At 42.8% G+C, this 17,855-nt stretch overlaps 1 protein-coding gene across 1 annotated transcript; it reads left to right on the forward strand.

Moving 5' to 3' along the window:
* The first annotated feature begins 15,512 nt into the window (after window positions 1-15,512).
* Window positions 15,513-17,016, forward strand: LOC141105500 (C3a anaphylatoxin chemotactic receptor-like). Its single transcript, XM_073595357.1, has 2 exons — window positions 15,513-15,524; window positions 15,871-17,016. The coding sequence occupies exons 1-2, from the start codon at window positions 15,513-15,515 to the stop codon at window positions 16,855-16,857; spliced, it is 999 nt and encodes a 332-aa protein (XP_073451458.1). The 3' UTR covers window positions 16,858-17,016.
* Window positions 17,017-17,855: the final 839 nt, after the last annotated feature.

Consider the following 17,855-nt stretch of genomic DNA (forward strand, 5'->3'; position numbering starts at 1 on the left):
TCTGCTTCCTGTGCTGACATGTGGGCTGGTAAGGCCTGTGCTTCAATTACCTGCGTATCAGTCACTACAGCATACCCTGTGTGATATTTACCCTTGTCATCAGCAAACCTACTACCATCTATATACAAGGTGTGCTCAGCATTTAAAATCGGTGTATCTGTAACATGTGGGAATCCCATTGTCTCCTGTTCCATGAGCTGAAAACAATCGTGCTGATCTACTTCTTTAAACAAAAGAGTGTCAGTGTCCTCATTTCTTTTCTCACTAGTACTATTAGTACTATCATTCCCCCTTGCCAAATCTGGTGACTGAAGAGGCAAAAAGGTGGCCAAATTTAAGGTTGTACAGCGCTGAAAAGTAACATTTGGAGGTAAGAGTAAAGTACACTGTAACCTTAATTGCCTAGCCATGGAAATGTGTTTGGGCTGTACCTGAGACAAGATTGCATGTATGTCATGTGTGGTGTGCACTACGACTGGATTGTCTAGAACAATCTCTGATGACTTATCTATGATAATTGACACTGCAGCTACCGCCCGTACACAAGACGGTGAACCTCTAGATACTGGATCTAATGCTGCTGAAAAGTAAGCGACTGGTCTTTGTTTTACATGTGCCTGTGTCAGAACACCTGTGGCGTGTCCAGTGATCTCAGCAATGTACAGATTAAATATCTTGGTGTAATCTGGTATACCAATAGCCGGGGCAGAAATTAATAGCTTTTTCAAAGTGATAAACGACTCATAAGCTACTTCTGTAAGCACATACGGTACAATTTTCAAACAATCGTATAATGGCTGCATCAAAGCGCTAGCATGTGGTATCCACTGTCTACAATATGACACGATACCTAAAAACATACGCAATTGTTTGAAATTCCGTGGGGGTAACATTCCCTTTATCACTTGAACCCTCTCCTCAGTGAGATGTCTCGTACCCTGTGATATACAATGTCCCAAAAAGATAACTTTTTCCTGACACACTTGTAACTTTTTCTTATTAACCTTGCAACCTTTTTCTGCCAAAAATCGCAACAAATTAAGGGTGGTGGCCAAACAAGTTTCTTTGTCAGGGCAGCATAACAATAAATCATCCACATATTGTAACAATACACAGGAATCTGGTGGTACCCATTCTCCCAACACCGTTTGCAATGCTTGCGAATACAAGGTAGGTGAATGCGCCATACCCTGAGGTAGGCGTGTCCAGGTTAGTTGCCGATTTTTTATTGAAAATGCGAACCAAAGTTGGCATTCTTCAGCAAGCGGGACGGAAAAGAAAGCATTCGCTAAATCTATAACCGTAAAGTACATACTGGTTGATGGTATTTGTGACAGTAATGTATGTGGATTGGGTACTAAAGGTGTCATCGGGGCTAGTATTTTGTTGACCGCTCTAAGGTCTTGGACCATTCTATACTTAACCGGACTACCGGCTACTGATTTCTTTTTAACCGGGTACAAGGGAGTGTTTGCCGGTGATTTTACCTCTTTTAGAACTCCACTTTTTAAGAAGGATTGGACCTGCATTTCTATGGCCGTCTCTTGGGGTGCACTAAGTGGATACTGCTTTTGTTGGGGAAGCACTGCTCCTGGAATCAGCTGTAGGGTAACCGGAGGTATGGGCAAAAGTCCAACATCAGCTGGATGTTTTTCCCATAGTTCCCCTGGAAGGGACGACAAAATCTGATCTAAGTCTGAAGGAGGTGGGCCGGACAATTCCGATTCCTCCTCTAGGTATTGTATTAGGTTACACATCTCCATGTGTTCTTGATTATCCCCTATAGCTAAGGTGACAGTGCCATCTGGGTGATAGGTAATGTTAGCTCCTATTTTCTGCAAAATGTCAGCTCCTAACAAATTAGTGGGGGATCCTCTGGATACCAGAAAGCGTGAAAGGAACATGTGGTTTCCTACTTTAACTTTCAGAGGTTTTGTAAGCGGGGCGTCGGCTAAAATGCCATCATATCCAGTTATTAGTAAAGTGTCAGGTGATTTTTGGCCAGGGAGTAGTTCAGAGTCAGAAAGTAACGAGCGTGAAGCTCCTGTATCGACTAAACAAGAGATTTTCTTATTACCAACAGTTATATTTGTCTTAAGCATTGTTGTTTTGGATTTTTCTAAAACCAGGGTGAGTCATGCTCGTGGACCATCTCCCTGCTGCCTGATATGACTATTTTTGTTGTCCCTGGGCTGGTTCCTTCTCTGATTAACTGGAGAATCAACACCTTCCTCTCCTTCATCCCTTATTCTTTTCTTACAGTTGCGTCTGATGTGACCAATCTTGTTACAGTAGTGACAGGTAAGGGGTTTGCGAAAGGAACCTCTACCTTGCTCTTGGGGACCCCCGAGTGCGTTGATAGCATGAGATTTCCTCCCTTTGGTTTCTGCTAAGTCCGCCTCTATGCCTTGCGCTTTTTGTAACAACGTCCCTCTATCTCTAGTTGCCCTCCACTCTGGTGTGCAGGCTTTCAGTCTCTCACTTATCTGTGGAATTAATCCCTCCATAAATTGTCTATTGAAGGCTCGGATTGTGACTGGCAGGGCCAAGTCCAATCCCTCATCTGCCATCATACTTTCCATAGATAAGTAAAATTCCGATACAGTCTGTCCTGGCATTTGCTTCATGGGTGATATGGACCCCCTCTCCTGTTGTTTTGCCTGACAAAAAGCTTCTAATCTAGCAATAAAAGGGGCCCTTGAGTCTATATGTCTGACATGTCCTGTCTCTAAATTGCCATCCCCATCAACTTGTCCTGCAGGTCTGTGTGGACCTATTTCTGTCATAAACTGGTTAAACAGGGTCAGAGTCATTTTGTGTCTGCATAGATCCTCCCCATCCTGCCAGGTCGCTTCATGTGTATTCATTAACTGTGTCACAAATCTACAAAAAGCAGCTGGCTTTACTATAATGCGTGTATCAGTGCGTACGGGGGCTACAGTTTCTGAATGAAATTCTTATACTCCACAAACCTGAAAAAAAAACATTCTCTACCCTTAAGTACAGGATATATCTTGTGGTTTACGTTCTACGTCAGTGTATGGGGGTGGGATGGTTGAACTAAGATTATTTAAAATTTTTTACAATTTTTTTTTGTTCTTCTATCTTTCATATCCCAACCATCACAATCTGGATTATATTTCCACCCCTCTTCTTTCGCTCTATTTGAGACCTTAATTAAGCATTGAACCTGACTTATCCATTGCTTCTCTAACACCTCTCCTTGTCTGTCCCTTTTTATTTCACTTTTTTTCACTATTTTTTTTTTTCACTATTTCACTCCATACATCCGGGTCTAAACCCGCTGCTCCTTTCACCTTAAATTTACGAAGGACATCCTTTAAGTCCTATGCTTCATCTTTCCCATAAATGTTCTTAATTATCTGTGGCACCGTATAGTGCGCCACAATTCCCTGACGGGGTTTTGTGTTCCTCTGGCCCATTCTAACAGTCCTGCCTAGGTAGCGTGTGGGACACTTAGTGTACAATATAATGTGGCTACAACATATACAAGAATGAATAATTACTTTATATGCTAGCCCAATAGCAAACCAGCTAAGTTACACTAGTTCCTCGTTGCCTTCCTCCTAGGGTGCTAGAATTCTAGAAACCTCTCCGGAATGAGATTTCTGAAACCGAATTACTTTATATGCTAGCCCAATAATAAATAATTACTTTATATGCTAGCCCAATAACAAACCAGAATGCGGCTACAACATATACAAAAATGCGGCTACAACATATACAAGCATTCCTTTAAGTGGCCAGGTATCCGACTAGATCTCGGGACTTTGTTGAGACCTTATTCCCTCCCCGTATCTGGGAATCCCTCTCATACACTCTTATCCCTGCTTTATGGAGCAGACAGGGCTTATACTCTCAACCCGTCTATGGTTTATGAGTTAGATGTGAGGTTAAGCATAAGCGTCAGACCCCCAAGCTCACAAGCCCTCAGGTTCCCAATCGTGTGAGGTAAGGCGCATTCCGTTGCTTAGTTCGGCAATCCCCTTCTAACTCATACCATCCTTGACAAGGCTCATTCACTTTCTCAACAAGACAGACAAGACAAACACAGATAACAAAACAAACAAATAATTCCAGCAATATAAACTAAAATATGCAGTAATTCTAGACTCACCACTACAGAGGCTGGTGTTTTAAAACCAGGAGAACCGTAACTGACAGAACGGATAGGCACAAATCAGGGGAGCACAGAATATAAGAAAAATAAAGCTTTTTCTTACCTGCGCAGGTTTTTTTTTGATCTGTGGTTCCCGGAATGCCTGTCTTTTTGTTCCGTCAGCCACGTTCGTCCACCTCTTGTAGTATCATCGGTGAGTCCCTGTTTCGGGCGCCAAAATGTTAGGGGCAACTCTTAAACAAGTTGCTTATAGTTTATATTGCTTTGTCTAATTATTGCTTCATATAGGAATTAAGACACAGAGTCAGGTATGTCTGTATCAAAGTTCTGAGCATCCCCCCAAAAAAGGACTGCTCCCTTTACTTCTTTTATAGGCAGTTCCAAAAGCAGAAATCTTATCGGCATTACCAAATGAGGTTAAGGTACAAAGAGTTTCTCATCAGCGAACATGTAATGATTATTCAGCAGTTCCAAATTCCATCTAGATACAGATTGATAGAACAATTGATACGTACACAGGTAAGAAAGGAGCACAAACAACTTAAATAGAACAATTGATACGTACACAGGTAAGAAAGGAGCACAAACAATTTAAATAGAACAATTGATACGTACACAGGTAAGAAAGGAGCACAAACAATTTAAATAGAACAATTGATACGTACACAGGTAAGAAAAAACAGAAACAATTAAAGTGGAACTCTAAGTCATTATTTCAACCCTATCAGGGTATTGGTGGTGCCTTCACACAGTAACCCTATAGAGATACTCTTGATCAAAGCAAGAATTAATCTTGCTGTAAACAATTTAAATTTGATGCCCTGGTCAAACAGTTGCGGAAAAATTGGTCTTTGGCTGTCGGGGGTGCCTTCACACCGTAACCCTATAGAGGTACTCTTGATGAAAGCAAGCCCCGGCCTTGCTGTAAAAAAAATAAATTTGATGCACCAGTCAAACAGGTGTGGAAAAATTGGTCCTTGGGTGTTTATTGTGCCTATGAAACCTATACCAAAAAATTACTTCAAGATAAAATCACAAAGCTAGGCAGCCTAGACATTCTTGCAAAGATTACCTTTTCCATGAGACTGTAACCTAAGGAAAGGTATTACATAAACTTCTCTTTAAGATGTCCTCAAGATATTTCATCCTGTGCTCCCTCTGTAAGGGCAGGATGAGTTTTGAGACATGGTCAAGGAGGGTTGCCATCCACTAATGATCCTTCTCCTTGATGCCACGAATTCTCAGGTCCTTTCGCAGACTTTGAAGAGAAAGGGAGCCCGTGAAACGCAAGTTTGTGGAGGCATGAGAAGCAGAGTCCTCGGGGCCACTGAGGATTACAGTATCTGGAACTGCTTTCTCCCAGCCATGTGCTACTCCTAAGGTTTCTGGGCATTGAAAACCATCTCTTAAGGTTTGACGTATGTCTTTCTTTGCTTGAATGCCTCCAAAACTGTCAGAATCCTCCTCCTTCTCTTCCTCCCTCTCCTCTTGTGTGTGATGTCTGCATAAAGCTGGCCTTGAGAGGAGAATTACCTTACATGCAAAGAAATAGTGACTGGGAACCTGCCATTGTGGTACAGCACATTCTGCAAATTCATAGGAGGGGGCAGAATGCACCAGACAGAACAGCAGGAGTTGTAAAGCCAGCAATTTGGACAAGCTGGAGTTTAGACAAGGGGCATCTGGGTGGCAGGGAGTGTATATTTATTTTTTTGATGCAACAGCTGGGGCAGATAATTTTGCCTGCTATACTCTACAGCTGGTGGCGTGCTGCTGGAAGATGTGTTGCAAGGACCTGTGACACCCTTTGGTATATCGTCATCCCTGTCATGTGGAGGCCACTGAGAAGTCATGAGGTATAGCGGGGGTTGACATGAAAGGTGAGGGGGAGAAAATTGTGTCCCTTTTGCGTGGCTTTAAGGTGCTCTTGCCAACGGGCTGAGTGGTGGGAGGTTAAATGCCTTGTCAAGCATGTGATACCCAAATGGCTGGTGTTTTTGTCATGCTTGATCTTGAGATTGCAAATTGCAAACAGTGCGATTAGCTGAACATGTGCTAAAAAAAGCCTAGACAACTGAGCTGTGGGAAGTGGGTCGAGAGATTACAGCTCCACAATGTGATGGAATAGGGTGACTGCTCTCTACTCTTCCATGATGGCTGCCTTTGGAGGACATCCTGCCTCGTTTGGGTTGTTTCTCCCCCTCACTCTCCTCCTCTGCTCTATCCGGCACCCAAGTCACGCCAGAGACCTCATCATCCCCTCCATCCTCATCATCACTGGAGTCAATTTAGTAATACGCTGCGGCTGGGGGGAACATGAATGCCAACTTGTTGTTTATCAGTGTTCTCCCCTCTCTGTAGGCTCATGTTCCTGCCTTACTCAATCTCAGAACCAACATCAGAATCAAGTAATGTCTGTGCGTCGTCAAGAAGCAAGTGGCTGACACCGTGGTCAAATAATTTAGTTGACTCCTCCATGCCTGATGCTGGGGCTATGGCAGGAATAACTGTGGACAAGGAGGCACAGAATAAGCTGCTCTGGTAGCTGCGGTTGACTACGCACTAGTCGCAGCTTGAGTGAGAGGATGACCATCGGTCAGGTGCATTGCTTTATCCAATTAGGGTCCTAGAATGCACTGAACATCCCGCCGAACACCCAGCAAATTCAGATGTTCACCGAACCTTTGTTTGGCTCGGCCCGAACCGTTCGCCCAACTCTAGAAGAATATCCCTAACATTGGTAGTCAGTTGGAAGAATGTTCCTTACATTGGTGATCAGTGGGAAGAGTGTTCCTTACATTGGTGATCAGTGGGAAGAATGTTACTTACATTGGTGATCAATGAGAAGAATGTTCCTTACATTAGTGATCAGTGGGAAGAATGTTCCTTACATTGGTGATCAGTGGGAAGAATGTTCCTTACATTGGTGATCAGTGAGAAGAATGTTCCTTACATTGGTGATCAGTGAGAAGAACGTTCCTTACATTGGTGATCAGTGAGAAGAATGCTCCTTACATTGGTGATCAGTGAGAAGAATGTTCCTTACATTGGTGATCAGTGAGAAGAATGTTCCTTACATTGGTGATCAGTGAGAAGAACGTTCCTTACATTGGTGATCAGTGAGAAGAATGCTCCTTACATTGGTGATCAGTGAGAAGAATGTTCCTTACATTGGTGATCAGTGAGAAGAATGTCCCTTACATTGGTGATCAGTGAGAAGAATGTTCCTTACATTGGTGATCAGTGAGAAGAATGTCCCTTACATTGGTGATCAGTGAGAAGAATGTTCCTTACATTGGTGATCAGTGAGAAGAATGTTCCTTACATTGGTGATCAGTGGGAAGAATGTTCCTTTCATTGGTGATCAGTGAGAAGAATGTTCCTTACATTGGTGATCAGTGGGAAGAATGTCCCTTACATTGGTGATCAGTGAGAAGAATGTCCCTTACATTGGTGATCAGTGAGAAGAATGTTCCTTACATTGGTGATCAGTGGGAAGAATGTCCCTCACATTGGTGATCAGTGAGAAGAATGTTCCTTACATTGGTGATCAGTGAGAAGAATGTTCCTTACATTGGTGATCAGTGGGAAGAATGTTCCTTACATTGGTGATCAGTGAGAAGAATGTCCCTTACATTGGTGATCAGTGAGAAGAATGTTCCTTACATTGGTGATCAGTGGGAAGAATGTCCCTTACATTGGTGATCAGTGGGAAGAATGTTCCTTACATTGGTGATCAGTGAGAAGAATGTTCCTTACATTGGTGATCAGTGAGAAGAATGTCCCTTACATTGGTGATCAGTGAGAAGAATGTTCCTTACATTGGTGATCAGTGAGAAGAATGTTCCTTACATTGGTGATCAGTGAGAAGAATGTTCCTTACATTGGTGATCAGTGGGAAGAATGTCCCTTACATTGGTGATCAGTGAGAAGAATGTTCCTTACATTGGTGATCAGTGAGAAGAATGTTCCTTACATTGGTGATCAGTGAGAAGAATGTTCCTTACATTGGTGATCAGTGAGAAGAATGTTCCTTACATTGGTGATCAGTGAGAAGAATGTTCCTTACATTGGTGATCAGTGAGAAGAATGTTCCTTACATTGGTGATCAGTGAGAAGAATGTTCCTTACATTGGTGATCAGTGGGAAGAATGTTCCTTACATTGGTGATCAGTGAGAAGAATGTTCCTTACATTGGTGATCAGTGGGAAGAATGTTCCTTACATTGGTGATCAGTGAGAAGAATGTTCCTTACATTGGTGGTCAGTGAGAAGAATGTTCCTTACATTGGTGATCAGTGAGAAGAATGTTCCTTACATTGGTGATCAGTGAGAAGAATGTTCCTTACATTGGTGATCAGTGAGAAGAATGTTCCTTACATTGGTGATCAGTGAGAAGAATGTTCCTTACATTGGTGATCAGTGAGAAGAATGTTCCTTACATTGGTGGTCAGTGAGAAGAATGTTCCTTACATTGGTGATCAGTGGGAAGAATGTCCCTTACATTGGTGATCAGTGGGAAGAATGTCAGCATTAACACGGATTTTTCCACACATTCAGCATTTTAAAAGCAATAAGAAATATTCATGTATTGCAGAGATATACTAGAAATGTGTTTTTTTTTTTTTTTTTTTACGCTTTAATCTCTATATTTATTTTTGTCATAGTGCGCGTTTATCTCCTTTGCTAGACACATCTGACCTACAAATGTTGCTGAGCTAAAGAAAACTCACATGGAGACACCAACCAACATTTTTGACACAGCGATATGAGATGCTGATTGGTTTACAGTTTCGGGTAACCTTAGAACTCCTCTCCCCCCCTACTTTTCCACACTTTTGATTATTCATGTTCTTTCTACATTGAGGGTATGGCAGAAAAATTAAACTCCAGGCTTTTCATTATCTTCATATGACAAAATTATTGAATTTGTATCTATTAATATGCCAGTCACATGCTCTGCGTGTATTCTTTAAATTATGATTGAATAATGACATGTTGAGTATCTCTAAAAAGGTACACTTCACCCTAAAGATATAGTTTACTCACCCCTATGGCTACATGTACACCCTAGGGCAGTGTTCCTCAACTCCAGAACCTCAAGGCACCCCAACAGGTCATGTTTTCAGGCTTTCTATTATTTTGCACAGGTGATTTGATCAGTTTCACTACTTTGGTAATTACCAAAACCATTTCATCTGAGAGTATGCCTGAAAACATGACCTGTTGGGGCACCTTGAGGACTGGAATTGAGAAACACCGCCCTAGAGACCCCAAAAGTAAGGTCTGTACGCCATAGCTACTGAGCCTGCTTGGACTTTCGGATCATCATACTTACGAAGCTACGTGATTTGTATTGCGAAACGCGTTGACGTCACCAGCGTCACGTGACGCCTCCTTTCCACCGTGTCCCAGAAGCAAACCCACGGAGAGCACGAGAGACTGGGGGAACCCGATAGTTGCCGTTTAAGTGAAGACCGTTCATACTCGGAGGAAAAACACGAACCAGATAGTGTCTGCATCGTGCATCGCGCAACGATTTCAAGCACCATGGAGGACACACATTAAGCAGGACCTTAGATACAGACTTGACATAGATCACATCACCAAAGGAGGGTATCGTAAGCTTGATCACCATGTTCCAACTTGCTTGTGACACTGTGCAAAACAGAGGGGATCGCTGCCAATAGATACCTGATATCTTTACGTATCTATATTATACACTGGTTCATAGGATTAATATCAAGGTTTTACCTCATTTCAGGAGAATACCAGGAAGTGATTGCATTTACAGATTGCTAAAAATCCTTTATAACCAGGTGCATTACGGTACGGTTCCGATCTCATTCCTTTGGCCACGAAAGGGGTGTGAACCCCATCATTTTTACATAGGACTGTGTCTTTGGCCACTTTTTAGGAATAATTACGGACTTTTCTTTATACTCCAGTAGCAATGGTTCTTCTGGTGCAACATTTTTTTCACCTATTCTTTTTTTCACCATCAGCAGATATTGACTCTAAAGGGGTTCCCCTTTATTTTAGTCAGTTTACTCTCGAGGTTCAGCAATTTTCCCCTTCCTTTCCCTCTCCTTCCCCTCCTTTTTTTCCCCCTTCCTTTCCCATTTATTCCTTGGGCTCGAGCCTTTCAGGCACCCCTATATGGATGCCCATGCCTTATCATTTATACAAAGTTGTGTTTAACTTTGTACGACATTGTTGTGGCATGCTCATCCATATATAGATTCTTGGTGTCCGGACGATTGTTTATTTGTATTTTATTGTTGTGTGTTTTGTCCCTGTCTTGTGCTGTTTTGTGGCCACACCCAGAGATGACTTGATGCTGGCATCTCTGGTTCTTTGTCAAGTTTTTAGTATCCCTATCATGATCTCTCATTGAGGAGTTTTATAATGATTTTTATATATTAATACATTTCTAATGATTTACTAATTTCCCATACATTGTATGATGCGTCGCTTATTTGGTCCTCTTGTTCCTTTCGGTCTCGATAAGGACAACCCAGTTTTTATATATACTGTATGCAGTATTCGTTGACTAGAGTGACACTACCCATATTGGGTAAACAATGTTTTTGAGGATATATTTTCTTTATATTTCTCTTATACAGCTTTTTCTTTTTACATAGTTACAAAAGTTGAATAAAGACACCAGTCCATCCAGTTCAACCTGAGTATCATTGGTCCCTACCCTCAAGAAACCCACAATCCAAGGTCCCCAACTTACATTCATATAATAGGGCCAATTTTTTTTATTTTTTTTTGGACAGAAGCCAATTAACCTACCAGCATGTCTTTGGAGTGTGGGAGGAAATCGGAGTAGCCGGAGGAAACCCACACAGGCACAGGGAGAACATGCAAACTCCATGCAGGTAGTGTCGTGGTTGGGATTTGAACCAGTGATCCTTTTTACTGCTAGGCGAGAGTGCTACTCACTACACCACTGTGCCGCCCACATATATTACCTTTATCTATCCCTGGTCCTCCTGTTGCATTTGCCATAATGTATAATACATATATAATCCAATAGGTATGGTGGGAACCCCTCATAATGGGCACAGCGGGTGTACAGACCCGGGAACTCAGCACAGGGATGGTGAGAACCCCTCATAATGGGCACAGTGTGTGTACAGACCCGGGAACTCAGCACAGGGATGGTGAGAAGCCCTCATAATGGGCACAGCGGGTGTACAGACCCGGGAACTCAGCACAGGGATGGTGAGAACCCCTCATAATGGGCACAGTGTGTGTACAGACCCGGGAACTCAGCACAGGGATGGTGAGAAGCCCTCATAATGGGCACAGCAGGTATACAGACCAAGAAACTCAGCTCAGGGATGGTGGGAACCCCTCATAATGGGCACAGCTGGTATACAGACCAATACACTCAGTGCAGGGATGCTGGGAACCCTCATAATGGCCACAGCAGGTATACAGACCAATACACTCAGTGCAGGGATGCTGGGAACCCCTCATAATGGGCACAGCAGGTATACAGACCTGGGAACTCAGCACAGGGATAGTGGGAACCCCTCATAATGAGCAGAGAAGGTGTACAGACCCGGGAACTCAGCACAGGGATGGTGGGAACCCCTCATAATGGGCACAGCAGGTGTACAGACCCGGGAACTCAGCACAGGGATGGTGGGAACCCCTCATAATGGGCACAGCAGGTGTACAGACCCGGGAACTCAGCGCAGGGATGGTGGGAACCCCTCATAATGGGCACAGCGGGTGTACAGACCCCGGGAACTCAGCACAGGGATGGTGGGAACCCCTCATAATGGGCACAGCGGGTGTACAGACCCGGGAACTCAGCACAGGGATGGTGGGAACCCCTCATAATGGGCACAGCGGGTGTACAGACCCGGGAACTCAGCACAGGGATGGTGGGAACCCCTCATAATGGGCACAGCGGGTGTACAGACCCGGGAACTCAGCATAGGGATGCTGGGAACCCTCATAATGGGCACAGCGGGTGTACAGACCTGGGAACTCAGAACAGGGATGGTGGAACCCTCATAATGGGCACAGCGGGTGTACAGACCCGGGAACTCAGCACAGGGATGGTGAAAACCCCTCATAATGGAGTGAAGCTTTACTCCCCAGTATGTACAAACAGAGAGCACAAAATTTTAACAGAAACTCAGAAAAAATTGATGCCAAGGCATTACCATTATAGCTGGGGAACTAACATTCCCAAGGGGAGGCCAGCAATGGCAGTGCTATAGTATTCTCATATCAGAAAGTTTTATTTTTATTTGATGACTGAAGTAACCAAACCGGTTAGTCATTGTGAAAGCACAATTCCATTTCCACATATATAATTGTACATTTCCCTTCTACAGAAGGATATAATATAACACAGCTAGGATTCTCCATTCTGTTCTCACCAGGACCAACAAAGGATAAAGACAACCAATCTGACGTTCTACTCACAGCACATTGGAAGCCATCTTTTTACACAATGCGGTCTAGTTTAGGTGAAAATTCTAACTAAATTATTTCAGGTCTCGCAGGAAGGAAATTATGAAATTATAACGGTTATGTAAAATTAACCTGCAGAAGAACAATTCACACACATAGCTATATTCTGAGGAGGTGACAAGCTCTCCGGCTGAGGACTGGTGGAGGTAAGACCAGCCATGAAGAAGTCATTCCACAATAGATAGATACCATCACCTCTACTAATGGTCTCCACGTCTTCTGTACTCTCTGCTCAGAGCTTCTATCTAACTATAGAGAGAAGTACTCTGTATGGGGAAAGTGTCAAATCTCACTGGCTCTTCATCTAATGGTTCATACTCCTAAATATCTTCATTCATTAGGTGCGTATATCAGTGAGTGACACATCCCTGAGAGTTCTGGTTTTTATTTAATTCTCCAGACAAATGGATTCCAGGTGGGAGTTATTAGGAGAGGGAGAAAGGAGGTAAGGGGGTGAGATAGAAAGGGGAGGGGGGGTTAGAATATAGGAAGGAGAGAGGGGCAGGAGAACAGGGTGAGGTGGGAAGGGGGAGAAAGAAAAAAGGGAGAGAGAGAGAGAGACAGAGACAGAGAGAGAGACAGAGAGAGAGAGAGAGAGAGCTATACAAAGGTAAGGGGGAGAGATGAGGAGAGAGGAGGCGAGAGATACAAAGGGAAAAGAGAGAAAAAGTGAGAGAAATGGAGATATAAAGATAAGAGAGAAATGAAGAGAAAGAGAGAGATACAATACTAAGTGGGAGAGATGAAGATAGATAGAAAACAGGAAAGAGATATAAAGGTAAGAGAGAGGAACATGAAGATAGAGATAGATACAAAGGTAAGAGAGAGGAACATGAAGATAGAGATACAAAGGTAAGTGAGAGGAACATGAAGATAGAGAGAGATACAAAGGAAAGTGAGAGGAACATGAAGATATAGAGAGATACAAAGGAAAGTGAGAGGAACATGAAGATAGAGAAAGATACAAAGGTAAGAGAGAGGAATATGAAGATAGAGAGAGATACAAAGGAAAGTGAGAGGAACATGAATATAGAGAGAGATACAAAGGTAAGAGAGAGGAACATGAAGATAGAGAGAGATACAAAGGAAAGTGAGAGGAACATGAAGATAGAGAGAGATACAAAGGAAAGTGAGAGGAACATGAAGATAGAGAGAGATACAAAGGAAAGTGAGAGGAACATGAATATAGAGAGAGATACAAAGGTAATAGAGAGAGAAACTTGAGAGGTAAGATAGGGAGAAAGAAGAGAGATACAAAGGACAGAGAGAGAGATGAAAATAGATAAGGAGAGAGGAGAAAGAGAGAGAGATGAAGAGTGAGGGAGATAGAGAGTGATATAGAAAGGTGAGATAGGAAGAGGGGAGATAGAAAGCGGGAAGGTGGGGGAGAGAGGGGACATTTGCTTTAGAAAGGTGAAGTAAAAAAGAAAGGTGGGAAGTATAGAAATGGGGGAAGAGAGCTAAGCTGGCCATACACAAGAAGAATTGTGTGTGAAATGTTTCTAATGGTTATTGAGGTCAAACTGGCATTAATTTTGACCAAAGTGACAAGATCAAGAACATTCCAAGGAGACGTTGGAATTTATAGTCTCAAATGAACACATTTCTAATAGTGAATGTGGTTTTCATTCCATTCATTCCTAAACAGAATGTTGAAAGCAAACAACATTTTGAAGTACTTTTGATTGACATTCATCAAGCACTGACAAGATTTTTCATATGAGCATTAGTTCGAAAATCTGCCAGTGCATGGTCAGCTTTAGATATAAAGGCGGGGAGTGACCGGGCAGGGGTAGTAGGGGGTTATATACTGTAGAAAGGTGAGAGGAGAAAGCAAGCAAGAGGGTGAGACTGGTGGGGAGGGGGAAAGAAACAAGCAACAGAGAGAGTAAAGGATAAGCAAACAAGAGTAGGAGTTAGGTATAAGAAGAAAAAAGAGGTAAAAAGGAAAAGGAGGAGAGGAAGAGAGAATGGGAAAAGGATGAAATAGAGAGAACGTTTTCCTTCTTTCTTTGTTTTCTTTTTTCTTTCTATCTTGTCTTTTTTTCTGGATTTTTCCAGGAACTCCTTACAGCCATTTTCAGGCAGGGGAGCTTCCTAAGGAACCGTAGCACCATTTCATGTTGCGCTTGATTTACACCATATGGCACTATTTAACTCAAATGTATGAGGGTTTTCTGTAAAACATCCTTGTGATTTTTGTGATCCTACTTGTGTACGATACTGTGATATTGTAAACTTTGCTGGACTTGTATTTGTTTGCTTATACTGCAACTTGTTACAGAAAAATGTAAAAAAAGAAAAAAAGTTTATGAAAAAAAAAGAAATTGAGAGAAAGGGGGGGGGGGTAAAATAGACATACCACCAGGGTGTTGGTGGTGATGGTGGTGTTGTTGGTGTTTGTGTTGGTGTACTTGGTGTTGTTGGTGGTGTGGGTGTTGGTGTGAGTGTTAGTGTTGGTGATGTTGTTTTTGGTGTCACTGTTGGTGGTGTTGTTGTTGTTGTTGTTGGTGGTGGTGGTGTTGGCTGTGATGGTGGTGTTAGTGGTGGTGATTTTGTTGTTGGTGGTGATGATGGTGGCGGTGGCGTTGGTATTGTTGCTGATGGTGATGGTAGTGTTGGTGGTGTGGGCTGTGTTGGTAGCCATGGTAGTGTTGTTATTGGTGGTGTAAGTGGTGGTGGTGTTGTTGGTCATGGTGGTGTTGGTGATGTTATTGTTGGTGGTGTTGTTGGGTGTGTTGGTGGTGATGTTGTTGGTGGTGTTGTTGGTATTGTTGCTGATGGTGATGGTAGTGTTGGTGGTGTTGGCTGTGTTGGTAGTGATGGTAGTGTTGTTATTGGTGGTGTTAGTGGTGGTGTTTTTGTTGGTCATGGTGGTGTTGGTGATGTTATTGTTGGTGGTGTTGTTGGGTGGGTTGGTGGTAATGTTGTTGTTGGTGTTGTTGGGTGTGTTGGTGGTAATGGTGTTGTTGTTATTGTTGGTGGTGTTGTTGGTAGTGGGAGGGAGAGAGAAAAAAAAGCCAAGAAAGAAATGGTGTTACAGAGGAAAAAAGAAGATAGAGGGACAACAACAAAGAATAAGAGAGAATAAAAACAAAAAAGAGAGCAGTAGAGAGCATGGAGCAAAAAAGATCTTTGTCTTATATTATACAGTAAGGGATACATTGCTTCCTTCAAGAAGATGAAATAATGATCACATTCATCCAGTAACTCTCTGTGTCTTTATAGGAAATAAAGATATCAAATATCAGCAATGTGATGGAGACAACCAAGTCTTTGAGCTATGTGAACGTTTTCATCATCCTGGTTCTATTTGTCATTTTCCTTGTGGGGGTCCCCGGCAATGCTCTGGTGCTTTGGGTCACCGGAGTGAAGATGAAACGCAGGGTCAGCACCGTTTGGTTTTGGAACCTTGCTGTGGCCGACATCATCTGTTGTTCATTTGTCCCACTCATCCTAGTAAATAATTTATATTCCAATTGGCTATATGGAGAAGCTTTGTGCAAAATTTTACCCTTCATCCTCATCCTCAATATGTTCTCCAGCGTCTTCACCCTGGTGGCCATCAGCATTGACCAATGCATTCTGGTGGTCTGGCCTGTGTGGGCCCAAAATCATCGCCGCTTAAGAACAGCGTGGATCGTCTGCTTGGTTATTTGGATTGTGTCCGTCATATTGGGGCTACCTGCTGGCATCTACCGGACAACGGACATTGAGAATAATAGAACTGTATGTATATATATGAAAGGTTTCATGGTTCCCATCACTCTTACTCGAATGGTTTTTGGATTTTTGATTCCTTTTGTTTTAATTTTTACCTGTTACATTCGTCTGGCTTTTAAAGCACAAAATATACGACTTTTAAAAGCAGGAAGAAAAACCACCATATTGGCCTTTACCATAATAGTGGCATTCTTCATCACCTGGGCTCCATACCACATAATGGGAATTCTTATGCTGTACACTCAAGATCAACTTGTGGTTTCCTTGAATGCTCCAGCCCAGGCCTTGGCTCACTTTAATAGTTGTATCAACCCGATACTGTACGCCTTCATGGGGAAAGACATGAAGAGTAAAGTACGACAGTCTATAGGTGGGCTCATGGAAAATGCATTTAATGAAGAGGTATCAAGAATGGTCACATACAAAAGGAGCAAATCCTCATCTAAAGAGCACTCTTGTCTTGATGAGAGTAAGACTAAAATACTGATGTAAGATGGATATAAGAGTAATTATACCCCAACTCTAAGAAATAGAACAAGAATTAAATGCCCGTTATGTCTAGGGGTGACTGAATAAGGAGCAAATACTCACCTTGTTCTGCACTCAAGGAGGTGCGATCGGTCCCCGCAGCCACTTCTCTAAGGTGGTCCCTGTAGTGGTCGCCCTCAGGCCCTCACCACGTACAATGCAGGGTTAATAGCCCTGCATTGTATGTGATGATGTCGAGGGACCCTCTACAGATCAGAGATTTGGAGCTGGAGAGAGGACAAGCAAAAATGCCTGTTCCTCCACCCCCAAGACATAATGAGCATATATCTCTTGCAGTGCAGGGGGAGGCCAATGAAATGGTAGATTATTTTTCTTATTCCTGGAGTTGGGCTTAAATAATAATGCATAGTCATATTATTGATTTTTTTTTTTTAGTTTAGGATAGAGTATTTCGCTATCTATGTCCAGTTTAGGAGACTTCCCTTCACTTCCTGTCCCGGAGATGCAACAGGAAGCCAGAGAAAACCTCTACAAAGTGAGGGGAAATCCTCAAAGGAAGATTTGGCCTGGTCTCATGATCTGGTGCCAGCTGAAAAATTTTTGGAATTGTCAACACTTTCAGTCTCAATGACCGTGGTCTGCAGGACAAATAGAGATGGTGAATATCTTCAGCAGAAAACAGTAGCAGGCACCAGGACAAACACATGTGGCAAGGGCCCTAATTGAGCCCCTATTAGGCCCCTATTTAATAGGAATCACTGTACTACTCTGGTGCCCAACCTGGGACCCAGAGGCCACATGCAGCCCTATAAAAACTTTTTTGCGGCCCTCGGAGACCCTGCAGGCACAAAATCTGTATTTCCCTATCGTCTTGTTAAGGCAGTAACTTCTACCAGTCTCAATATGTCCATGGTCTCTGATCATCTCTTGTATCATGTCTGCAGTCTCTGACCATCTCCTATACCATGTCCGCAGTCTCTGACCATCTCTTGCTGCAAGTC

The sequence above is a fragment of the Aquarana catesbeiana genome, linkage group LG08 (genome assembly GCF_042186555.1).
Source record: "Aquarana catesbeiana isolate 2022-GZ linkage group LG08, ASM4218655v1, whole genome shotgun sequence".
Taxonomy (NCBI): domain Eukaryota; kingdom Metazoa; phylum Chordata; class Amphibia; order Anura; family Ranidae; genus Aquarana; species Aquarana catesbeiana.